The 26,806-nt window shown below is 39.1% G+C and overlaps 1 protein-coding gene across 2 annotated transcripts; it reads left to right on the top strand.

Moving 5' to 3' along the window:
* Window positions 1–380: 380 nt before the first annotated feature.
* On the top strand, window positions 381–26,377 carry si:dkey-27h10.2 (probable endopeptidase p60). Of its 2 annotated transcripts, none has more exons than XR_006054900.1 (10): window positions 381–563; window positions 1,407–1,607; window positions 1,757–1,906; window positions 2,493–2,534; window positions 3,431–3,510; window positions 3,799–3,886; window positions 4,001–4,111; window positions 10,006–10,252; window positions 13,209–13,293; window positions 24,818–26,377. XR_006054900.1 is itself a non-coding variant. In XM_005932317.3 (10 exons), exons 1-9 carry the CDS (start codon window positions 536–538, stop codon window positions 13,268–13,270), a joined length of 1,005 nt encoding a protein of 334 aa, XP_005932379.1. In that variant the 5' UTR covers window positions 382–535; the 3' UTR covers window positions 13,271–13,293; window positions 24,818–26,377. The 2 variants fall into 2 exon arrangements, 1 of the variants encoding a protein (XP_005932379.1); XM_005932317.3 differs by having other exon boundaries at window positions 382–563; window positions 10,006–10,248.
* The last annotated feature ends 429 nt before the right edge of the window (window positions 26,378–26,806 follow it).

The following is a 26,806-nucleotide window of genomic DNA, read 5'->3' as shown; positions in this document are numbered from 1 at the left end:
TCACAGTGACATCTAGTGAGCATAAGCCAGAAGTGACAATAATGAACAATTGGTGAAAAGGCTTATATTTAGAAACACACAGTTTCCCCAGAATAACACATGCAGGTGTTAACTGCTTGGAGAAAATACACCGAAACATAAGTTCACAGGTCTAAAGAGGTGAATCTGAAGTGAGATGTTCGCTCACAGTCGGCAACAGGTGTCACTCTGCTTTGTTGTTCACAGCTTTAGGTTTATGGGGAACAAACAGAGTTTTGTGGCAGCAGGTCTGCGAAGAGAGTCGCCTCTGAGGCAACAGAGCAACAACGTTTCTTCTCGTTTACGGCGTTTGAGCAACGCCGCTATCTCAAGTAATGTGGTCAGAGTTTTGGTTGATCCTCTTTTTTCTGTACAGGCATGCAATGCTCTGAAGCATTAAGGAAGAACCGCTGCATATGAAAGCACAACCTTTAGACAGGAGGCATATAAATACGGATACTTTATATTTATTTCTGTTTGGCTTTTCCAGCTGCTGCTGCCATCCAACAGACTTACAATGCCATCAAGTTTCTTCTTTATGCTGGGTAAGACTGTTTATATTATATTATATTGATATATACATTTATATATATTATATAATATATATATATAGTTATATATATATTAATATATAATATGTATATTAATCATATATATATACATGCCTATATATATATATATATATACATATATATATATATATATATATATAAATGTGTGTGGGTGTGTGTGAATGAGAATGGGGTGTGTCCCTCAATAGAAATTCTTCCATCTGGGATCAGATCGTAATTTTTACAATGTGAATTTAATAAAATCACATAATCTGACAGAACATTGTTTTTGCAGATTAAATGTGAGAGTGTTGTACGTTGCACTTAAACCACTGTGTGCATAAAAAGGTTCTCAGGCACGCTGCCTTAACACACAGGAAGATTCAGTTCAATAAGGCTGCGTGTGTTTTATATAATGGGAACTAGGTCTTATATCCTGCTGTAGTGCTTTTGTGCACGATTTCACATATGGCTGTAGAAATGTGTAGAAATGAAAGTTTTTGTAACATCTGGGGAGTAATTTCCCAAGTTGTTAATGCATTGTATTAAAGTTATTTTCTTGCTATATATATGTCGTATTTTTTTAAGATTATGAGCTGAAAGTGGACGTTTTATAGGTGTGTATTGTACTACCTGTGAGTTTCATACTGTGTTAAATGATAAGGCACTCTGAAACAGTGGGTCTAATGCGTGTTGGGTAAAAGGAACTGGGGAAAGACAAGAGGAAATGCATAGAAAGGCCAAAAAAGGTATGCTGAAACTGAATTTAATGATAAGGTAATCAGGTTTGATATATTGTTTTGACCTATTAGAACATTATATTTATTTTTTGTGTAGGTTTGGTTGTGGGGACCGCCATAGCAAACAAAACAATACTTGAGACAGATCTTATCACCTCCATCACCAACACCACCACCACCAGCACCTTCATCACCAACACCACCACCTTCATTACCAACACGACCATCAATTATGATCGAACTACCATCAAGACAAGCATCTCAAGTACTGAAATGAACGTCAGCACTGAATCTTCTGGTGAGAGCTATTATCTGAACTCCTTTTACAATAAAGCCTATACTATAAAGCAGTTCTTTCAGATATTTTAACCCTTGTAAATGGTCCAAACTTCACAGTTTCTTATTTTTCTTAACATAAAAAAAAATGTTTTGATTGTTTTGTTGTAGGAAACAGCGCAATAAGTGTTGCTACTACAGGTAGAGCAAAGCCCAGCAGTCAGACTGTCACTGAAACTAAAAGGACCACAAAACCTCAAACCACACCTGCACCGGGTGGTCCTGTGACATCTCAAACCACAAAAGGCACATTCCCGAAGAGTAAGCTGGGACTGATTTCTTACATTACCAAAATCAGCATGATTATTCATAGCTCTCTGCATGCCAATAACTGTGTTGATTGTAATAAACCCTTCATCTGCAGATCAAACAGATGAAACAGTTGTTGCAACAATCCAATTGAAAAGGTTCGCACGATTTTGCAGTTCTCCTCATTTCGACAGCATTAGCTCACAGCCTCGTCATGCAACCGTTTTTAGTGGAAAACCTCAGATAAACCCTGGCGTGCTTGCATCGAGGCACGTTTTGCAGCTAAACATCCAGATATTTTCTGCAGGAATAAAACAAGAATGATGGAGGCAAACATAAGTTCCAGAGGCCAGAATTGGCCTAGCAAAGATACGAATTTGGTCCACTGGACATCTTTGTGGCCCTTGATCTTAAATGAGTTTCCCTGAGCTAGAGGAAAGAGTTGCTTGAAATTGCTTGAAACAAAAGTGCAAATGAATATGAATATCCTTAATGTCAGCTGTGGGTGTTTTTCGATTGGATTATGGATAGACTAACGTTTTATGACAACTCATTGGCAGGTTTTTTATTTCATACAAGTGTCTTGTATATCTCACAGGTTCCACGTCCAGTCCAAAGACAGCTGGCTCTGACAAAACTGGTGAGTTAAACATACGTCAGCATGTCTGTGCCTCATAGAGGCTAGAACTTTTCTGTCAAATCTAGTGTGTAAATCTACAGTCACATGCCACTTCATTAAGTCCACCTGTTCTTCTGCTCATCGATCAAATATCTGCTCAGCCAATCACATGACAGCAACTCAATGCATTTAGGCATGTGCATGAACAAGAGAGCGTCAGAATGGGAAGAAAGTTTTATTTAAGTGACTTTAAATGTCACGTGATTGTTGTGGCAGGACTGAGTATTTGGGACAACTGCTGATCTGGTGGGATTTTCCCCACACAACCATCTCTAGGGTTTATATAGAATGATCTGAAAAACAGAAAATATCTAGTGAGCGGCAGTACTCTGGGAGAAGGAGAGGATAATAGATTGACTGCAGGGAAAAGCAACTCAAACTATCAGTTTGTGCTCGACACAAGGTGTGCAGAAGAGCGTCTCTGAATGCACAACACATTAAATCTTGAAGCAGAAGGGCAACGGCAGCAGGAGGCCCCATCAGGTGCCACTCCTGTTGTATAAGAACAGGAAAGTGAAGTTACAGTTTGCACAACTCAACAAAACTCGAAAACTGAATTTGAAAAATGCTACCTGATCTGTGGCGTTCTGGTAGTAGGGTCAGCAATATGCTGTAAAAGCATGGATCCATCCTGCTTTGTATAAATGTCAGAATGGACCAGAAACTTCTGAGGAATGTTCTCAGCACCCTGTTGAATCTACGCCTCGGAGAATCAAGGCATCACTGATTGCATAGTGTAACTAATGAAGTGTCCTGTGAGTGTAGGTCTTTACTTGGAGGTCTGTGGGTCACAGTGCATAGCCACAGTGTTGGCAGATGTGCTTCACTCTAAACATGAATTGTATTTCCTCCTTCAGGCATCATCATTCTAGTCATTATCATCCTCGTGGTTGTGGCATTTTTACTTGTCTGTTACGTGACAAAGAAAAGAAGAAGAGTAAGTAAAGAAGCTCTACATTCAATACCCAACAAAGAATGGTTTGACTGGGTTTCATACTGTTTGCTAAACATTTAGGTACAGACAGCGATTTATTCATAAAGACTGGGAGTGTGCGGGGAACTGATATCCTTGTTTGGTCCAAAGATTTTTTCAAAATGTGTGGTATCATGGTCATATAACTGCAGCTTTTGTTGCTCAGTTTAAGCCAGGGATCTGTGTTGCATGTAAAGAAAAACATTTAAATAAAGGCACTAATGTGTTCCCCTGTGTTCTGGATCTCCTCAGCGCTACTCGGTTGATTTTTCCTCCAGACAAGATGAAGTCAACATCCCTCTCAGCACCGTGGAGCCTGTTGATACCGCACCTCAAAATGGTCAGTTATTGGCTGGAGACAATGTGTCGCCTTAAATATAACATCGTTCTGTTTTTTGAACCAGGTTCCTCCATCTGAATAAATAAACATTTTTCCTGTCTGAATATTTTTCAGGTCTGAAAACCTTCGAAAGTACAGAAACTACTGCGAAAGAGCCAGAAGAACTGGAGGCAAAGCCAGGAGGCGCAGATGAAGTTAAACCCGAAGCACAGGAGGAGCAGAAAGGTAAGAACAAACCTGTCTGGATCTTTTTCACAATATTCGACTTGTCACAATAGGAAACCCAGATTTTACTCACAACTTCAACAACGGTTTTTTGATATTGTACCAATAATTCACTTTGAATTTTTCACACCAGCGCCTTTCCTGCTATGATGTGTTAAAGAAAATGGTTTCCGCGTGTGTGAAACTCAGATAAACAGCATGTGTTTGGTGGATTAAAAATGGTGTGAGTGTATAACGGTGTTTGCCACTTCCTCTTTCTTAAGATGTGTTAAGAGAACAAAAAGGAAGTCCTGTTCGTGACACCGCTCCTCACACGTTACCGTAGCAACATCCACGGATGCTGTAAATATTGAAATAGTGAAATCTTTATGTGTACATGACTCAGACGTTGACTTAACGGTTAACACAAAACTTAAAATATGAAATGAAGTCAGTTTGTTTAGAGGGAAAATCTGATGCAATACACACCAGTCTGACTCACACAGTTCTCCAGTATTCTGAAATGTGTGTGTGCACAGCTAACAAAGTTTTCTAGTTTAAAAACAGCTCCCACAACAGATGCCCTGCAGTACTTTAGCCCACCACTTGATGGAAATGGGAGCTAAGTTAAGAAACAAGGAGTATGGTTAGTTTCCCTTTACCCAAGTAGATGCAAGATCTAATAAATAAATAAATCCTGAGGTTGTGGAAAGCTGTATCCCTAAGCCTTTGTGCAGGGAATCATGGAGATGAGCTTTTGCTCTTCTGTGACTATATACAACATTGTTCCCTTTTTGTCATGCACTTGCTCATTAAAATGTTGTTGCTTTAATATTTTCGTTTCCTTGTAAATGAATAAAGATTGTCCGATCCTAGTATTCTCCTTGTGTGACATTGTGGCGTGTCTCTCTGCCTTCCCAAACAATGTCTTGTCCCAGTTGTTGTGAAAGGGTCTGCTTTTTGTTTGTTTCCCCCTCTCGTGTGACAGTAAAAATGAAATTTTGCCATCTGCGTTTGATACTAATGTTGTCTAATCTCTGTGACAAGAATCTGTAGCACCTACTAGAAATGTACACTCACTTGCAGACATTTGGGGAACTGCTATTGTTGGTTTTGTGGGCAAAAGAGGTGTCTGTGTCAAGACAGCAAGTTAGTTTCATTGTTTGTTTAATTTTTTTTAATATCTACTATTTTAGGGCTTGAAAAAATCTTTTTAAATTTGAAGAAGGAAAAGTTGATGGGGGGGGGGGTAATAGTTGAATTCGGTGTGAGAGGAAACAAGCATATACGCCCTTTTCAGGCTTTGGAAATTGAAGCCTGCTAAACACATGTCATTTCCATATAGGTAGTTTATGACATAGTACTGTGTAAAAAAATCTTGTGCCCGTCATTGCTTCTTCTGTATTTTACTGGAAACAGGTGCAGCAATTTAATGAAAAATCCACAATCATAAATGGAAATACAGCATATGAGGCCAAAAAAAGACCTCTTGAAGGCAAATTTTAAACAAACTAGAAAAAGTTGCATTTCCTGCAAAAATGCAGTGTGAATGCCGTGTAGTGGAATCTGAAAACAGCAGAAGAAGGAGAGATATCTGTTGAAAACACTGTGTAGAAGCTGAACTCTGCTGAAAGCAGATTACATGTAAGCAGGGAAGATGTGCAGCATCTGTCACATGTACTCGAACCCTTGCCACCAGAGCTCACGGCAGCTGCGCATCCGACTGCGCCAAACCAGTTCTGGTCTCAAACATAGATATGATGAGAGAGAGAAAAAATGTGCACTGTGCAGAAGAAGAAAAAAAGAGGCGAAAATGCTGAATGTTCAGCAAAAAAGAGATAAGGAACCTGAAAATTGTGCTGAAAAGAGGTGAAAAGGCTGAAAACTGCTGATAAGAGGGGAATCAGCAGACTTTCTGCTGAAAAGAGGAAAAGAAGCTGAAGTTTGTGCTAAAAAGTAGTGAAAAACTGAAAATTTTGCAAAAAGAGGTGAAAAGCTGAAATTTGTGTGGAAAAGAGTTTAAACAGTGGAAGTGTTAACTGAAAAAAATGTTGCCATAAGCGGGATTCGATCCCGGGCCTCCTGGTCAGAGAACGACTGCCCCTCTCACTGAGCTAAAACGTGGCTCAGCCCAGCAAGCAAAACTAGTGATCACACTGATAATGTGGTCCCTGTTAGCAAATGGGCCAAAAAATGGCATAAAAGGCTGAATATCTGAAAAAGTATAAAAGTTATCATCACCAAAAGATATAGCAGAAATAGCAGAACAGTTTAAAGTTTGAACAGTGAAAATCGACTGAAAACTGAGGGAGTAGTTAAGAAATGGAGCAACTAGAATAATAAAGGATAAAGAATAAAGAGAAACAGGATCTCAATAGTGTGAATGCCTCACAGGCATTCACACTATTGAGGTGTAGCTCAAGATCAGCCTATTTTCTTGCATGTCAGATAGAGTGGTGTATAATCTTGTGCAGAGCGGTGCACAAACACAGATCTAACACAGACCCTGAGTAGCAGAAAATAATGACTGCGCCTCACATTGACAGGCATCTTAAAGCCACACATTGAGATAAGCACATTGTTGTGACTTTTGCAAACTACGTGTCGTGCAAAAGGGGTATGGGCTGACGTTTTTAGGAGACTTTTCACTTGTCTTGTCTTGCTGACCACTGAGAGAGCTTTGCACTTCCAGAAATATTGCATACTGATTCAAACGGTGCATTTGTTACAGTTTATTTTGGTTGGGTTTAATATTTTTCTTCAGGATCAAAATTGCTGTACAGCTATTTTATATAGAAAGATTTAACTAATGACACAAAAGCTGACTCTTATCACCCATTATGATCTTTTATCAGGACCGAGTACTCCTCTGGCCAGTGAGTTGGCAACATTATTTATCATTTGTATTTGGACCGATCACAAATACTTCTCTTTTTTTCTCTGTACAGTGGCCATTTTTAAACAGAAAACTGTGTTTTAACCGTGGATACATCTCAAATATACAGATCAAATAACGCTCACACAGAAAGCCAGAAATAAGCAATAGTTACTCACGTGTTGTCGGTGTGTTTAAGCATCAAATCAAAGCAGGCAGGATTTACTCACAATTGACAGCAAAAGCAAGGAAAGCAGCTGTCCTGGCTCTCTCTGAAATGAACCAATCAAAGGTCAGTTTGATAGCAAGTTACTCTGCACAGCCCTTGACCTGAAAGGCAGCATGTATAAAAACTGCCATCAGTCTAGAAACGCACAATAATTTGCTCAAATGTGGGTATAATAGCTTGGTATATCTACAGGAAGTGTTTGAGGTGCTTTTTTCAGCCATCCCACTGAAAAATCGAACACACGTGCTTCTATTTTTCAGCATTTAGAATCAGACTATATGTGTTAACTTGACGAGAAGCACTTCTTTCCCCCTTTTTTTAATGTAATTATTTAAATAGTGATTGTACTGTACTGTGAGTAAGTCAATACTGTGCTTGAATGGAAACACAAATCCAAGCTGCTGTTAACCAGCTGCTTTTGCTGCACTCAAAGAAATATTTATGCCCAAAATCCTACGTAAATGTCCCGTGTAACTTTGTAACATAACTACAATGCCAAATGGAATCTGGTCAAATGAAACCTAGTTGACTGGTATACATGTCAGCTAGGTTTCACATTTCACTGTGTTATTACATCTTCCAACAAACCGATGCATCCTCATAAACTTATAATAAATCTATTAAAAATACATAGCAGTGGGTTTGTGGAAGCTGCCCCACCATATTTGAATTCAGTGGCCAGGAATGACTCCTCACTTCTTACTAATGGCATTTTATATTTGCGGCTAAAAACCGGCCACATATGTAGTAAGTTGTGCCTCAAACTTTAAACTCAAGATATTAAGCATAATAACTATGGTTTATCATTAGAGGCGAGGTCTTTTGATCCTTTTCCTCCTCACCTAAAATCTCATCTACTGAATTGAAGTCAGGGCTCTAACACAAATGCTAATTAATTACAGATATTATTGCACGTTCTTATTCTCAGTAGATTAGACATGTAATCTTACTGTCTCCAGACAGCTGACAAGTTTGCTATATAAAAACACCAGCTGGCTATAGGCTAACATTATGTCAGTTAATATTAGGCTTGAGTATCCTAAAAATCTCACCTTTCCTCTGATAAACAGTTACATACTCACGTCATATGAAATTTTATTTAATTAGTGGTGGAGTCCAGCAATTTTAGACCCACTTCAAAGGTTTCACTAATGCTGGCAAACAGCAGGTAACACAAGCTAACAACAGCTAACAGAGGCTAACAGTAGCTAAAACAGTAGCACTTACCAACAGCTCAGAATATCCCCAGCAACAATTCAACTCGGTATGGCTGTCATGGTCAAAAGTGAGCTGATTCACATTGCACTCCTTTCACATAGTTTTAGAGTCCTTTTCCAGAGTGAAAAAAGTTTCTCACCCAACATTGACAGCTGAGGTAAACAGTAGACCGACAGCCTTCCACAAGTAGGAAAAAACCAAGTTATAATTTTGTTTTGTTTTGTTTTTATCGGAGAACTGTACATGTGCAGCTTTTTCAATTACAAGGTATTCCTCACTTTATACTATATTTTACTCTTAAGGCAAAGGCTTATGGTGAGCTGTATGTGGGGCTGAACAGAAATGAGAAAAAGGCTTGTAAAGATCGGCTAGGCAGAGCTCAAACTGGAAAGGATGTGCAGCAGATTAGGGTGGTTAAGGATAGACATTGAACTCTTATAAAAAGTGAAGAGAGTATGTTGAGAAAGAGTACTTTGAGGGGCTAATAATTAAGGGAAATGAGAGAAAAAGGACGACGGATGGAGGACAGTGAATCAGGAAGTGCAGAGGACTTGCAGAGGAGTGGAAGAGGCAGCTGGTCCAGATGGACGGTATGAAGATACGTTTAACCAGGATGTTTAACACAGTTCTGGAGGGAGAGATCATGCCTGAGGAATGGAGAATGGATGTGCAGAGCTGCGTCACTACAGAAGATAAAACTGAAGAATCATACCATGAAGCTAGTTGTTGAAGCTAGGGTTAAGAAGAGAGGTGATGATCAGTGAGCAGCAGTATGGTTTCATGTCAAGAACGAGCTCTACAGACGTGATGTTTGCTTTGAGAGTGGTGATGAAGAAGTACTGAGAACGTTAGACCTGTTGTTTGCAAATAGATGTGTTGCCCCCTGGTGGCAGTTGAAAAAAAAGCAAAGAGTTGCGCATTGGCTTCATGTTTAAAACCCAAACGAAATAGTAGTTAGAGGCTGATTCATGCCAGGAATCCACCTGTGAAGAATAGTTTAGCAAAGGCTCGAATAACGACTGACCAGCCAGCTTAGTCATTCCACAATTACGTCTTGAAGAACAGCCATCTTCCTCTTTCCTTAATTTCTCCTTTCCCTCTCCCTAAGACTGGGTCAGATAATAATGGGGCCGCCCTACTTTCCCACAGCCTCCAACAGCTGCATGGCTGTGGCTCATTAGGAAGTGATCACTAATCAGCTGCCTCATTACCAACATGGTGGCCCCCTCAAATGCTTTTGCCCAAGAAATATCATGCCTGAGGACAAACTACTTCAGGCTGTTTAAGTGGAAATGCTGTGATTATGGGGCACCTAAATAATTCAAACAGCGGTTCTGCAATGTCATCTAGATTTAAAGGAAAAAATGAAGAAATGTTTCAAGAATTTCACACAATTAACTTATTGCAAAAGTTTAACATTCTGTCGAAAAGGTATGACACAAATACACGGGCATTCCAGTATTTTCAAACTCAGTCCGTGTGTTTATTCTACTTATCCACATTGTTTCAGTTTCCATTTATTTTAATCACTGTTTTTTTATCTTGAGAACCACAAAAAACAGCTGTGCTTTCTGCTTTTGTTGTCCTTTACAGCTGAGACTGATAAATCTGTTGCTGATCCCAGCACTGAGTCTGCAACTCCAGCTCCTGCTCCCGCTCCAGACAGCTCTGAGGACAAGCCCAAAGCGGATGTAGCTGAGCCTCCTGCACCTGTGGAGTCCACTGTGGAAGTCAAAACTGATGATGAGGCCGCTGTCTCCAACAAGACTTCAGTGGAGTCCTTGAAGGAGACAAATGAGAACAACAGCAACAACGCTGGCTTCATTCAGACGAGAAGTTGGTATTTAGATCATTTGTTCCCTCTAAACATTCATCACAGGTCCTTCACCTTCGGAAATCCTAAAATACAGTTTACAGAAACGCCCGTATAGTACACTGAGTATGATGCAGGCCTTCAAACACTCAGGTCTCATGGATTTGTCTTAACAAATCCCAAACTCGCTCACGAACTTACTGTTCTGCTATATGGGGTAAACGTTCAGCTCTTCCGCGTTCATATCCGAGTTACAACAAAATGCAACATTTCAACACACTGCCATCTAACAGAGAAACAACAAAAGCAGAACTTTCGTGCATATTGTGAATTCCTTCCTCTATTTACCCTGAAAATCTAGATTACTGTGAAACATTGGAAGGTAGATTAAGACTTTTTCTTTCAGCCTGACATGTGTACACAGTTCTTAGTCAGTGTAATTGTGTAAAGGATCTTCTCTAAAATGAGTGTGAAAGAATGCCCCTTCTAGTGGTTGGATAGTGTAAGTAATAGGGAAGAACAGCATGTGTAGGTGTGATCTTTGCGATCAGCTGAACTCGAATCAAACTGATCTTCTAAAAATTGTCTTTTTGTGATAAATTTATTTAAGCAAAATCACTTAAAGAGTACTGTGACAGACTAGAGGTGTATCCAGGGTGTACCCCACTTCTTACTCTGTGGCATCTGGGATAGGCTCCCCCACTGTCAAAGTAAACCAGGAAACACAGGACAAGCACGGCGACCGAGAACTAACCACGAGACACGGCTGAGAGGGAAGACAGATGACTAAACATAGAAAGAACAAACCCTACACTAGAGATGTGACACACTAAACATGGAAGGCAAAGGGACAAAACCTAAGAACCAGGAATCCCAAAGACACAGACATGACACTGACTGAGAAGACAGGGGACGTGGAACATGGAGCATTGGAGGCGCACAGAAGCAGACACCAAGAGAAAATCATAAATAATGAAATCAATGACTATAAATAACACAAAAACACTCTGTCAACAACCATGACACCATTCAAATTTGGCTTAAGTCCATCAAGGTCTTCAGTGTCAACTTAATTATTAATTTATTGGTTGGAAAATGACAAAAAGCCGTGTGTATAGTCAACTTAAATTACTGGAAAAAGATTAAAAATATCAAGTATGATTGATCGGTAAAGAGATAATAATGCTGTATAGAGCTATTTAAAACTATGTTTTTACTGCCATTGTTTGTATTGGCACCATATGGGCATACGGGCAATGATATGTGGATTTTTAATATCACGTTACTTCGGACCTCTAACCTGTTCTTCAAGGTCAAATAAGGTCAAACTTTCACAAAATGTCTTTAAACAGATAAGAAATGATGCTGGCATACCCAGAAGAAAAAATGTTTAGATTTTATTTAGATAATATCTCTTAAATTTGTGTTTTAAAGTGACACGTTGCTGGTTTTTTCCCCAAAATTGTTTTTTTTTTATATCTTCTGGACATCAGGTCTTGTTTGATCACATAATGGCTTAGTGGGGCAGAGAAATATTTTGTACATAACTGTGGAAGTGGACTCTAACCTCCAACCCATCACTGTCAGGTGATGGGTTGTCAGTTTAAGTATTTTTCAGTTTAAATACTGCAGCATTGTCCTGTTTTCATGTGTCATTAAAAACAAATCAACCCAGTTTCAGTATGGTATTAATGCTACTTTCAGTTCAGTGATGAGCACCACCCCCTTGTTTGTGAGCTCTGACTTTATTTTTCTACAACCTGGTTGCCTGTTTTCTGTTCAATGTAATGAGAGGACGTCCTTTGTGGTGATTTTGGGTAGTAATGTCCTGTTTTCAAAATATTTGCAACCCAATTCCAGTATGATTGAAACTGAATTGATAAAGACAGAAGACCTACAGTTTAATGCATTTTAGCATAGATATTAATAAATTCATAAATCCACAGGATAAAAGAAGAAATCAAACTCTGAGCTGGTGGTGTATTTCCCCCCAAACCTTCAGACCCCTACATTAAACAGTTCTTATTATTACAGACAGTCGGTGCCAGCTTAGATTCCTCAAAAGCTAATATGTCGACTGAGCACTCACCTTCCTGCTCTGATGTCTGGCCCTCCTCCACCTTCTTCTCTGACAGACTGACTCCCCGTCCTGAGTAAAATCCTTTCTGCCTCATCCTGCCCTCTGCTTCCTCATGGTTAAAAATGTGAGCTAGTAAGTCCACTACAAAGGACACTGAATACAAGTTTCACTTTGGATGGGGTGCATTTCTGAACGCTTACTAAAGTTAAGATCCTCAAATTGAAGAAATTTGAGTCTAAGCAATAGAAGTATCACTTAACCTTCCTTGTGGCCATAAAATATGGAAGCCCAGGATGTCATATAGGTTGCATAAAAGGTGCTTGGTGTAGCGGTCTCAGTCTCATATCCCCCAACAGAGGACAAAAATTAATAGCGGGGTTTTACGAGGATATGGGGATTCTAAATATCACATTTTACCTCACTTTTACATTTCACATCTGCCTTACTTTTAAGCTGATCCCCAAATTTGTTACACCTTTAAAGAGAGTGTTGCCAGCCAGTTAGACATATACCGTATTATAATGCTACATATTAAGCTCACGTTATTCGTGTCCACTTATTTACTTAATCAATATCTGCTCCTCTTCTACATAATGTTTGTGTAATCATAGTAAACATCTGTCACGTCGCTCTTATCTGATTTTTGCTGCACTGCAAACTTCTTAAAGCGCATTTAAACAGAAAGGCGAAAACAAAATGAATATGTACTAAATACAGCGTTATTCCCTTAAAAGTAAATGCTCCCCAGAGAGTGATTTGCCACTGCAGAGGTGTGCGCTTCTTGTTTTATCCTTGATTTGACTTCTCCTCTAGTTTTGACCGTCAAGCAAGTGGTTTTTGACATGATACTGTGCATCCACAACGCACCCACAGCTACACCCTGTTTCTGTTTCTTTTGAATAGATTTGATCTTCTGGGAAGTTCCTCTCGACTGTCCGGTGGGAGATATTGTGGCAGCCTGGTAACCGTGCCGTTCCTCAGAAACTTGGTAAGACTACATAACACTACAAGACAAATGCTGTGCTGCAGCTGCTCCACCGCTCAGCCAGCTTAGGTGTTAATAAAAGGACAACTCCCGCCACCAGCTGAAAGTCAACCACATACGACCAGCGGGCGTGCAGTGTTACAGCTTCCTGTCCTGAAGTAACTTATTAAAAATAGAAATACCATAACCATAAAATCTAAATTTGTCTAATGTCCAAGTCCTGAAATTGTAAATCATCTTGACAGCCTGACATCCAGCGGCTTATAAATACTCATCATGGGAAACTGCAACCAAAACCGAGCATAAGTGAAACATGAAGTAGTATTACATACACGAGTTAGTTAAGTTGATTGTTGAATCAAAGTCAATTTTGCAAGCTGCTGACTGGATCGCCATCATTTCCACAATTAGGCAATAACAGAGAGACACACCCAAGCCAAACACTTCTATCAAAATGTGTTTCTGCAAACTCTGAGTCATGCTTGACATCACTCCTTTATTCATCTGACGTCTCCCGCTCTGTCTTTCGCTGATGGATGACATCCTTCTCTCACACGAGTAGTAACACGGATCCTCTCGGTCTAATCATCACATGCTTTGGATGTAAGGCCCACATCTGCACCTGCAGTCCACCCTCTCTTCCTATCAGCTCAAAAATGCTCTGGGCTGCAGCCAGAGGCCTGAGGAATTCACACTGCTCTTAACAGCTGATGATAAGCTCACATCTGAGAGGCTAACTGCTCGGGAGCTCTGCGTTTTCAGTCACGGATCATTTCTGCTCTCACAGAAACAGCAGCTTCAGAAATGCCGGGAATGTCCATTTCTGCAAAGGCAATCGCTTCTAGTTCTGTCTCTGATACTTGCTCACATGTTTAGTGGGTCTTTAAGATAAGAAAAATGAAGGCAATCAGCATGACTGTGAAATCAGCTATGCATTTACACAATATTACAGTTAACTATTTGATCATTGGCATCCAAACCTCTATTTCAAAACGTTCTTATTGTGCTGTCCGTAGGAAAAGTGCAGGTTTTCCCATTATCAATGATGAATGGGACTGAGACTGCTTTCATTTTGCTAACAGCAGCTGTGATTTTTCTACAGTGTCACGTCAAAGTACATTCTGTGACAAATCTTTTCTTCAGTAGTTGGCAGGCAGCTTTGTTTGTGGATTTAGACTCTGTGGTGGCAATTAGTTTTTCTTTTCCTGTAACTGAAGTTCATTTTTTATATGCCTGGCTATGTTGGACCAATGAAATGCCTCTCTAATTATATTGCCGAAGGCAGGAGTGGGCAATTAATTTTCCTAAGGAGTCACATGAGAAACTGGGACTGTTGCGGAAAGCTGCGTAATAACAATAATAATGTCAATAACAATATTAATAGAAAAATGACATAAAGCATATAACTAGACACATACTAATACTGAATTCAGTTCAGCAGTGCAGCCCTCCACAACAGTCCCAGAAAATATACATGCAAGCTCTCTAACTCTGCATAATACACCAAGCATATAAATGCAATCAGTTTGATGCCGTGTGTGTTCATTAGTCTGAGAAGCTTAGCTGGATGTGGTCTAGTGTTCTGAAATCAGCATTATTTTAGGCTTCAGAGTGAGTAATGAGCATGTTTAACAAAGCACTTACTAAAGCGCTTACGAAGTCTAAAACTCACAGAACCACTTTAGCGTGTGCCATCCATAGCACCTTACTTTATTCAAAATGCAATGGAACAATGTAACTGTCTCTAGAAATATGTAAATTCTGCATAACAGGAAAGCCAAATATGACTATGTTTTATAGACAAAGTTTGCTTTTATAAGTTACCCTGCAGGATTCATTTACAATAAGCATGACATACAACATAAAAACATTGTTTTCTATCTTAGTCATGTCAAGAAGTAATTATTATTCTTTTTAATTCATGGTCCAAATGGATGGAATAGATCAAACAGCTAGCATGTGTTTGTGCAGAGGTGCCAAAGACTGCAGTTCATGGAATGGTCAGTCTTAGAGACACGTTAAAATACCCACCTGTACAGTAGAAGTGTACATGAAAATAATTTTAAAAAAACCCTTTGGTTACTAATTTTCCCTCTTCTTACTCACCTGTTAAAACTGCCTAATCTGCACACGAGTGACAGGTCGATGTTACCAGCTGCTTGCGAGGATTGATCTTTAATCCTCTAAGTTTTGAGGGTTTGGAGGATTTTTATGCAGTTATGTGCCAAATAATATCATTTGCTGTGTTTTTAGTATCACTAGCAGTCTATATAGTTAGGCACAAAGGTGGCAGACATCAAAAGTTTCTCATCCAGAATGCTCTGTTTTATTTTGTTTTTTCATAAATCCAAAAAGTACTCAGCTCTAACCCAGCACGTTTTAAAGGTGTACTTGAAGAGAGATGAAAGGCTTCTAAGAAAGCAACTACATTTTTATACCTAACAAGTTGAGAGTGAGACATGATGCCTCAGATGCCAAAAGACACCCTGTGTGAATCTCTTAGCTGGCCTGGGAATGAGAACAGGCAGTCTGGAGAACCATCAGAAAAAAGAAAAGTGAAGACTGCACTGATCCCCACCTGGTTTGGGAAGTGACGAGCAAGGTGAAGTTTAAAGGCTGGAGGGGAAGATAATGGACATGAGCTGGCAGGTCATAAACTAAACCAGCATAATTAGACCTGAGACTTTGCTGTGTTATTTTCCAGTCAGCGCAAAGCTTTCATGTCTGATGGTTAATGTTGGTGGAAACTGCCGGTACCGCCTGGGAAGAATATTTCACGGTGAGGAAGAGGCAGAAGTGAAAGAAGGATAGACTCAGATTTTACTCTTTGAGACAAACAAAGCTAGTAGTTAGCGGGAAGCAGCAGAGGCACTTACTGGAAAGGTGGTGTAGAAACAGGTCATAAGAGATGAAGAGAGATGAAGATCTGTGGCTGAAGATGGTGGTTTGCCTTTCCTGAGCTTTTGTGTGTGGAACACAAAGTAACACAAACAGTACAGAAGAAAATAAAATATTAATACAACCCTTTTTCTGTTTTTTTAGACGATATCTCTATTTTCTTACAATTTTCTTGGGAGACATATAAACATAAATTTGTGGCGGGCTGGATGACAATAGCGCAGTGCTGAACACAGGGTCTTTATCTCAGTAATAACAGTGAAGGAAAGCTTCCTGCTCGTGAGGTTTGATGTGGTTCAATCTGGCAGGTCAGCCGTTACACCTGGGAAGCTTTGCAGAAGGGAGGGACTGCTGGAAAACACCGACAAGCCCTTCACACTGCGAGAAGAAACAGCTGGCGGAGGCTGGATCAGGCCCTTTTTCCCCACACGTTGTGCTGCTAAGCACCAAGTTTTTGCTAAAACTTTTCAACTGCAAAGTCACAAGACAGCAATTACACCTGTGTTATTTGCACTGCGTTTGCAGAATGATCCTGTGCATGCAGCTTTGAGAGAATGGTGGAGTGAACGGTTTTACTGCAATGATTTATTATGAGATGAGAGAAGTTTCAGGAGCATTGAGTTTATGCGATTTAAGAAGGCATGTTTAAAGTATCTTGTGGTAAAATACATTCATCGTCTAAATGTCTGTAAGGGTTGATCGTATCTGCATAACATGATGGATTAAAATAGCAGTAAATGAGCATTAGTGGATGGATGGACTGATCACAGAGCAGGGGATTTTCTTTTTGTTTAATTATAGTCTTGCTAAATCATAAGTAAATGGTCATCTATATCAAAGTCTCTCACGATCGCCAAAATATTCTTAAATCAATTACTATATCAGATTTACATTACTGTGCAAAAGTTTTGAATCACTCATTTCTTTATATTTTGCTCGGAAAATGGGAAATAGTCAGAGTGAGTTATTGGAACGTGTGCAAAAATGGATGGAAATACAGTATGTTAAGGCAAAAACAGAGTTTGTACAATTGTAGCAATTTTTATTCTTCAACACAGCCTGAACTCTCTCAGGTGATCTTTCTTCTAATTTCTTTAAGTTGTCTTCAGGAATAGTTCTCCAGGCTTCTTGAAGGACATTCAAAGCTCTTCTTTGGATGTTGGCTGATTTTTGTTCTGTTCTCTGTCGAGATGATCCCACACTCTTTATTCATGTTGAGATGCCGGGTCTGGGGAGGCCAATCCGTGACTGATAAATGTTCCATTGTGTGTTTTTCTATCCAGGTATGCTTTTACTGCATTGGCAGTGTTTGGGATCATTGTCTTGCTGAAAAAAGCCACTGCCAGTCAGATGCTTTCAACATGGTGGATTAAAATCTGATGGCACATTTCTTTGTTCATATTTCCATAAATTTTGAAAGATCCCCAACACCACTGGTTCAAATATAGTCCCAAACAATGGAAGGAGCCAGCATCGTGTTTTACAGATGACTGTAGATACTCACTGTTGTACCTCTCTCCTGAGCTCATCCTTACTTACTGAACCAAAAACTTCACATTTGGATTCATCACTCCATCAGATCAGTTGCCACTAATTTTCAGTCTTGTGGGGAGGTTTTTTGGCACAACTCAGCTTTTTCTCCCAGTTCCCCTTCCTTAAGCATTGCGTCCTGACAGCTACCCATCCACTGGGACCATTTGTGATGAGGCTTTAATTAACAATAAATGGATCAACTGAATGACAGCTGTGTCTCTCAGGTCCTGTGTCAGGTCTTTGCTGGATTTTTTCTTATCTCATAAGTTTGTTCGTTTTGGTCCATGATTTACTAGAATCGCCATTTCTCCTGGAGTATTGCTCAGAATTGAATCAAACTTCCAAACAATGATCACCAACTCACAGTTTTATTTTCAGATCGTCTTCATAAAATGATAGTTTGCAAGTTAGCGCATCCAATATAGAAACAATCTGTAAAATGTGCTTCTAAAGTTAGGAATTGAACTCGGTGTTTTTAGGGACATTAAAGGAAATGAGACTGTGCTTTAGTTGAATTCTTTAAAATGCTTGGAAGGAACTGACCTGTAGCAGAGGTCAAGGTCAACAAATCATTGACTAACCATTCCAGGCATACAAGTGACTGACTCTTCCTGATGAAATGTAAAGAGGATTAATCTGTCAGTAGTGTTTGGCCTTTGACCTTTGGAGATGACATTTTCTGTAACACCTTTCAAATCTCTTAGAAAAATGTGCTCTAAACAAAACTGAGTGATGGGACATGTTTTTGTTTAGTGTGCTTGTTTGGAGTGAGCCTCTTTTGAGGTCATAATTTGATTTGGTAAGAAGGCTCAAACACTCGCAGACGAGGTCATCCAGACTTTTTCAACCTGAAATCAGGGCAAAACTTTAAAGCATGACGTTGCAACACTTACAGCAGATTAACACTATGTGCTGTGTTTTTATATGTAGAACTTCATCATCGATCTTTAACAAAACCACAGAGTTTACCCTCTTTCTTTGGCTGCTTGACTTTAGAGGTTCTGGGTTTAAATCCTTCACAAAGGTCATAGGTCACATAGTCTTTATTACAGGGTACACAGTGACTGCAGAAGGATAATGTGGCCTCAGTGTCAGAATGAACTGGCTCACATTCTTTGCCTGTCACTGAGCAAGTCTCTGCAGAACTGTGTTCGCAGCAGCCGTTGCGATGAGTCGTCCAACACACATTTAACAATTCGTCTAGTCACTCTACTCTAAGTGGAGCTGTATTTCTCCATCATACACCTATTTTTTACTACATGATATTAAACTGGAATCCTGCTGAAGAATATACAAAAGCAACAATGAGAGTGAGTGCTCTGTTAAGGTCAGGGCAGCTGCAGACACTACAGCCAAGTATCTGCTCCTGTTATACTTTTCCTTGGAGGAGGCATGCATAACTGGTGGGAGTGCAGTCCACAGACAAACAGGCACACAGACGCCAATACAGAGCCTTGCATTGACCCTTTGATGATGATATTAACATTGCACTGACCCAAGAGAACTTGTGCATACTCCCAGACATAGAAATTAAAAAATACTGGAAACGTCTCATTTGTACTTTACCTTTGACCTCAATCTTTTTATTTTAAGAGTTGTCAAAGAATGCCTGACCTTGACCTTCGCTATTTACACTTGAAGCATTTTACACAGTGTCACATTTTCTAGATTCTTCTTTTGTGCTTTGAAAGTGGAACCACAAAACATTTAAAAGAACTAATTTAGGAGTTTATGTATGTACCATGCTGCATTTCACTCAAAGGACAGGACAGTGGGGAAAGCACAGTGAAAACACTTTGTGGAGAAAGCAGAAATAATAGCTTAGAACTACTGTGAATTGAAGTATCCTTGGGCAAGATGCTGAACCCTGAGCTGCCTCCAATGCATTCATCAGAGTGGAAGTGAGAGTGTGTATAAGGTAAAAGCGCTGTATGAATGTGTGTGATTGGGTGAATGACACGAGTTACTAGCCCGTCACTAAAAATGTGGTGTCACAGTGGGTCAGTTTTTTGCAGTCTGTATCTGTATTGCCTTTACTCTGCCTGGTTACTAGTTTTTTAGCAATTTGATCAATGGCAGCTGAACGTAGTTCATGAACTTGGCATGATAATTGATTCACAGACTTATTCATGGGAGATTTTGTATATATGTAAAACATATGAGATTGTTAACTTGAATATATATTAAAGAGTTTTGATTCATTTCACACTACTTTCTGTGCTGTATTCAGCTGCTGTACATCACAGCTCAGCCTGCATAGATAAACCCTGTACACTAGTCCCCTGGTATGACCATCCCTGCCCATGTCCTTTTCAATATTAAGGAATGATGAGGATACTATATCACATTGTTCAGCAGTCAGTTCTTCAAGCATAGCTGTCATGAATCTTGAATGATGTAAGCATCTTTAGACACAATCAATAGTGTAACTGCTGGGAGGCGGGGACAGTCACACTCAGACACGATACAGTTCAAATTCAGCTAATCTGAAAGTGGCCATGCTAGCCTCTGTCTAAGGCTATAATTAGGTTAAGACCTATATGGTGACTGTTAGCATGTTCACATTGCCGATGTTGACATACCAATGCTCCAAAGGTCACGTTTGCGATATTCATTATCTTATTTTAGCTTGTTGCCATGGTAACATATATTAACTGATGCAGAAAACAAAGGTGAGGGCATGTATTAAGTTTTCCTGGCATTTACAAACCAAAGCGTTCTACAAATGTTAAACATGACTGATCAAAGTTATTATGGCTAATTTAGACTAGCTGGACTTTCAGGGATTCCAAACCCTGCAGTAAATTTCTACAGGTGCAAAGAAGTAGAAGTAGAAACCAACACTGTGAGCCTGTCTGACTGAATGGAGGAAAAATAGAGTGTTATCTGGACCAAATCTGATATCTTCCGATCTGTGGACCAACAAAATTTACTCCAAAACAATGAAGGCAAGAGATGCAACCATTTTCATGTCCAAAACTTAATGTAGCTGACCTACGATTCCCCCAAAAAGCCTACAACATAATGCTTCCTCTCTGGTTGTCCTCTCCGGGCTGGTTTTTAAACATTCCTCTTCGGGCTTAGAGCAGTTGGCAGGGCTGCTGTGATCAGTAGGGCCTGCTGACAGATGGACATTCATCCACCTGCTGGTATCGCCTCCGGCATCAGCTTCACATTCCTCAGGCGGTGTCAAACTGTCAGAAACACACTGTGACTTTATTACATCTCTGTTTCTCATCAGTAACACACGGTTTAAAGTGAACTTGGGTCACATGACAGATCCTAAAAAGTCGAAACTTTGTTTTGCTTTTATGTTGTGAAGTGAGTCAAGCTTTTAGTTCTTCTATATCGAAGCATTCAAATGGAAAAACTAGACTCTTTTAAAATCTATGCAGACCTGCAGACTATAATCCGCATATTACATTGACAGACACTAATGTTTAATTTATGTTGTTGTGGTTGTGCGCATTTGTGGAGGTATTTGCCTACAGGGAGCCTAAAAAAGGGGCTTTCAACTGCCACAAACATGCTCAGTCTGTAAAAAAACTTACTGCGTGTCGCTTGTGCATCTGTCAAATGCTGACATTTTGAGTGGGCCAGAACAGAAAAAGAAGAAAAGCTGAGAAGAAAACAAAACTCCAACACAGATTAAAAAAAATAAAAAAGACAGCATGAAAAGTATGTTATAATCAGTGTTGGGTAAGTTACTTTAAATTAGTAACTTAGTTACATTACTAGTAACTAGTAATCTAGTATCATAAGTAACTCAGTTACTTCAAGTTACTCGTTACTTTCAAAGTAACTAGTTACTAGGGAAAGTAACTTTGGTTTTATTCATAATTCTCTTGTTAATGTGTTGCCTCCATAACTTTGCCAGTCTTTTGACTAGAGACCAGCCCGCCATTATAGGGAAAAATCATAAATCCTTTGAATGAAAACAAACGCTGTTGTGACAGTGATGTACACTGTTTTGATGGTATACAATCGTTTGTTGTAAGACTCAGATAATTATTTTTTAAAAGCGGGACATTTTAAATGAGAATAAGAGAGAAACGTATTTCCTTGTGCCCCCCTCTCCCTGTTAATGCCCTACCTGGCCCCCTGGCAACACTTTGCTAGACCCGCCCCTGCACAGTTACCAGCTGTCAGCTATGTAAAAAAGGATCCTGGTGTTATTTGTCTCTCAGAAACAGTTCATAACTTCCCTTCAACTCATTCATGTCACCTAAAAGGTAAACCTGTTTCTCCATCACCTGTTCAGCTCTGATGATTCAGTAAGGACATCTCCTGGTTTCATCTTCATGTTTCCCTCTCACCAGATAACCAAACAGATATCATGACCAGCAGCTTTTACAGCTGTGGCTCCTGCAAACATCAGCTGATACTAGAAATTAATATTAAATAAATTCTAACAACAGCTGATCAAGCTTAAACGTGCTGCTGTTGTTTAGCGTGACATCCGCTGTGTTTCTTTTCACCTCAATACGAAACGCGTGATATTTTCTCTGAATACGAGACGATTCCGTTTTTTTGGCAACTATAATAATTAACCTTATGAACAAAATAAAGTTCAACATCATTAACATCATAGCACCCACCCAGCTGTATAGAAACTCCATCATGCTAGCTAGTACGCAGTACGAAAAAGTCAGAATAACGAAAATAAACTCCACCTAAACTTGGGTTATATCTGACACAGATAGACTGCAGGTCATAACTTCTTACCTGAAGTTCAGTTCACAATTGGACTGGCGGCTGCCTCGGGTCTCTCTTCCTTGTGCGTCCCCTTTCTCTCATCCACCTGCTGGCCTCCACCACTTGCTAATGTTACTGAATCTGTGGAAGCTCCGCGATAGCCACCACACGAAGTAACGAGTAACGACCCTATCTAAATCCCAGTAACGACTAACGCGCTCCTTACCACAATAATAACGTAGTTACTGTAACGCGTTACTTAATAACGCGTTAGTCCCAACACTGGTTATAATTCAATCTTCTTCATGACAGGCCACAAGCAAGAGTAGAGACCGGCTATAGTACAGACTTCTGACACTTGCCCCATCTAAGGCAGACACTTTCTTTCAACAGGCTGCCAACACTCAACTACCACTGAACCATAATTTCACTATAATGGATACACACCACAAACTTGATGTGTAGCGACTGCTAGCGGCACTAATTATTGACCAACTGGCAAATATGCTAGCTAGCCAGGAACCCCGCGCCTTTATAGCGCTAGTCAGCAGCAGCTCCTCGTGTCCCCAGGTGTTGTTTAAGTCACTAAAGACGTGTTCAAGAGGGAAAAAAATCATTAAGCTAATCTAAGTAAAACTGTTGGTACCACAACACTAAAAAAGCAAAACATTAACTGCTAGAGCTGAAAAAATGAAGCAAATGCAGTCGTATAGATCCTTAAATGACAACTTGAAACTCAAAAATGAACATGCTTGCAGTCTGGTAAATAAATAAAAATGGTATCTTTGACTAATTTATAACTAGTGTTTTTATAGCTGAACTTAGGTCACGTTTAAGCTTGGTTTAGGTCACGGGAAGCTTTAAAGGTTAAGGTAGAGTCATTAAGGTTGCACTTGCTTGTTTTTCTGCATGTACATGTGTTTTAAGCATGTTTTGTGCTAGCACCCCATCAAATATCACTGAATTACAGCTGCACCCTGCTAATCAAATTAGCTAAAACTGCTAGCCACTTAGCAAACTGTCCAGCTCTACTCTGTCATCCAAAATATGATCATATCTGGCATAAATTCCAAACTGGAGGCTTCAAACCATTGATTCAAAAACCATGTTTGATGTCTGTCTTTTATAAACATATATTTAAATAGTTTCGTAGATGCTAAAAATCTACATTACTAAAAATTTCTGCTGTTTTAAGCTACCTTATGAGAGCAGCTCACCAACTTCAATAGTTCTACCATATGAGATAAATTAGTGTTTCTTATCTTACCGCATCGTATTCCTGTACTGTAGTCATTGAATGTGTGTGTATTCTTCCATGAGTAATGATATTAAGATTACTATTACTATGACTCGCTGATTATGTTGTCTGGGTGGAGGCACTGCATTAAAAGTAACAGTGTGTTATAAAAGCCACAGAATACACAAAAGATGAAGGTGCTGCAGTTAGTCTGCAAGATGTGAACTGAAACTTTGTCTGAGGCTATTTTTATGAAAGCGTAGTGTAAGTGTCCATAGATCTCTGTGATTATGAACCTCAAAGCCACAGATTGTAATATTTTTTGTCATTATATGAGGTGATGTTGTGATTATTTACAGGTAAACTATAAATCGCCATCATGTTCCTCTGTGAGCACCGTTTCTCTTGGTTCAGGAAAGTTAACCTTAGACTAATCAATCTGTCAGGTCTGAAGCATTTTATCATCCAGGTATTTTTGTGCAAGTCTGTATAAGTCAGTAGTCCTAATAAAAACTTCACAAAAAACACACAACTTAAGGTCATGACACACGGTGTGACCTTTTTAGCTGTTAACTGTGTGGGTGAGGTATCATGAGAGTCAATGAGCAGCAATTATACAAATGGGATTTTGAATGGATGGTCATTATCAGAAGAGAAAAGTAAAGTTGATGTATTTAAATTTGTTTTGTTCGAGTAGTCACGGTTCTTGTTTGAAACCAATTTTTTAATTGTTCTTTTGAAGCTTCCGTACATAATTTGAAAATTGATGTATTCAAGTAAAGATTCTGAAAATACCTTTTATAAAAATTAAAAGTCATCTCATTATTTGGACAAAGATTTGTAAAAACTGTAAAAATGAACCCTGCAGTGCTGTTGTCACTTGTACCTCCGGGACTTGGTTTGTTTCTGTTTAAACACTTACTAGTTAACCATAAAACACAGCAATAGATGTAGAGTTAGCATTATGTCAGTCATCCTTTCCCACAAACAGATGGTTCTCCATAGGGATCAAAGGTCATGTCAAAGGCCACATAAACTTGGCCAAAGTAGAAGTTACAAGTGGAAAAAGCAGGTGATTGCAGAACACGTGACTGTGGGAAAGGATGGACTGTTTTCATTGCTCTGTTTCTTTTTTCTCACTCTCTCTCTTTATTTTTTTTGCAGACCAAAGGAAAAAAGAGGCCGTCGGGGAAAAGGATATTTCTATTCAAAGTGTATTCACTGATAACTGTGATACAAGCTTGTTGGGTTTTTTTGTTTTTTTTGTGTAGCATATACAGTAATGTGGAAAAGTCTTGAGCCAACCAATATTTCTTTGTATTTTGCGAGACAAATCGGAAACATTTTTTTATTTTTAAACATGTCCAAGTATACGTGGACGTACAATATGTAATCAAATACTGAGTTTGCATAATTCTAGTGAGGTGTGAAGTTAATATTTGTTATGACAACGGAAAGCTTTCTTGTCATTTCTTAAAGTAGCCTTCAGGAATAGTTCTCCAGGCCTCTTGAAGGACATTCAAAGCTCTTCTTTGGATGTTGGCTCGGTACCAAACGACTGCGTTTGGGGACCGCTGGCATAGTGGATAAAAATCTGATGGATGTTTCTCTGAAAATGTCAGGTACTACGACTGGAGTGAAAAAACAGCCAATGTCCAAAGAAAAACTTTGAAAGACCTTCAGAAAGCCTGGAGAACTATTGATCAAGACCCTGCTACCAGAACGTCTGGCTTCTTGAAAGCAAAATACTTTTTAAATTGAGGTGTATCTCAAGACTTTTGGACAGTGCTGTAAGCTTTTTCAAAGTTAATTGTTCGCTTTTCGTTGTTTTAGTAATTACTGAACTTGTCTTCTGAATATGTATTGTGGCTTTTATTCATCACTGGTCAGGTCATAACCCCTTCAATAGACTGGCGCTCTGTCCAAGTGTGTACTGCACCTCTTACCCAATGGCTGACAAACACCAATCAAACCATTTTGTTTGGTTTACACTTATTGTTAACCAATCAAAAACAAACAAACAAAAATGTAAATTTAATTTAAAACATTATACATAATCCATTTGAGAGGCACACAAAAGCACTTACTACACGTTTTTGCCATATTGTAAAAAAAAAAAAAAGTGTTATAAATTTACAAAGTGAGTGTGAAGCAGAGAATATGCATTCAGATTTGCTCACTTAATAAATACACTGGCTGTAAGTGGTAATCATTTCCAAAATGGTTGTTTAAGAATCACCCGTTTCAGGCATTCAGAAATAATGTAAAAGCACTCCTAACTAATGGATCTATTAACTAATCATTTAAGCACAATTTTAAACTAAAACATGCATATTAAGGTTTTCTACATTGGTATTACTGGCCTTGATATAAATAATGTAAATAAATCCATGCATAAGTGTGTGTATATACAATGATTGGCTTGATATGGTCACTGCTACTTCACCAAACAAAGTTATTTGAATGCTGGCTCCAAAACTCTTTACTCATTTTTGGCATGTATTTGTAAAATATGAATAATATGAAAATGACAGAGGCTTGTCAGATCTGATCAAATTGTGCTTTCCTCAGTTTAAGAGGAAGTGCTTTACAGAAGCTCCATTTTGCTGTTTTACATTCTTCCTATAACAGTGTGAAGCTTCGTGTTGCACCATTTGTTATGACGTGACTTTCGTTTGAATTTCATTTGATTTGTATTAAATAAAAACTTTTTTTCTTTGTCCAGAAGCCTATTTTTCTTCCCCCACCGTTAGCAAATAGTAATTAACATTTGGTGAGGTGTAACACTGTGCTGCACATAGGTTGATACCTGCTTCTCCTTTTAGTGTAATGAGTACTAAATAAATCTGAACATATTGGCTGAAAGGAGAATCATATTTAATGGTGCTGTACAGCAAATTTACATCTACATGAATACGATTACAGACGCGGCCGTGCAATTTAACACACAATAAAGCCCAATTAACTGCCATGTCCATTTTCAGCTCATCGCTAATAGACTGGCCTATATTTATGTTTCCTGTCTAAATTCATGAGGCACATAATATTCTTATAATTTCCATCTACAGCAATGAGCTGCCCAGTGTTTGGGGCTGATCCAGCTGCTATATCCAGCCTGTTTCCATGGGCTTCCGCTCCCCTTTAATGACAAAT

The sequence above is a fragment of the Haplochromis burtoni genome, unplaced genomic scaffold, assembly GCF_018398535.1.
Source record: "Haplochromis burtoni strain Fernald_Lab_line unplaced genomic scaffold, NCSU_Asbu1 Contig_158, whole genome shotgun sequence".
Lineage (NCBI taxonomy): Eukaryota > Metazoa > Chordata > Actinopteri > Cichliformes > Cichlidae > Haplochromis > Haplochromis burtoni.
Note: the sequence above shows the minus strand (reverse complement) of the source record. Positions and strands in the feature narration are given on the sequence as shown.

Coding starts and splice junctions, on each gene's coding strand:
- si:dkey-27h10.2 (XM_005932317.3), top strand. CDS start 536: ATGCCATCAAGTTTCTTCTTTATGCTGG. Junction 1,608..1,756: donor CGTCAGCACTGAATCTTCTG/GTGAGAGCTATT, acceptor GTTTTGTTGTAG/GAAACAGCGCAATAAGTGTT. Junction 3,887..4,000: donor TGATACCGCACCTCAAAATG/GTCAGTTATTGG, acceptor AATATTTTTCAG/GTCTGAAAACCTTCGAAAGT.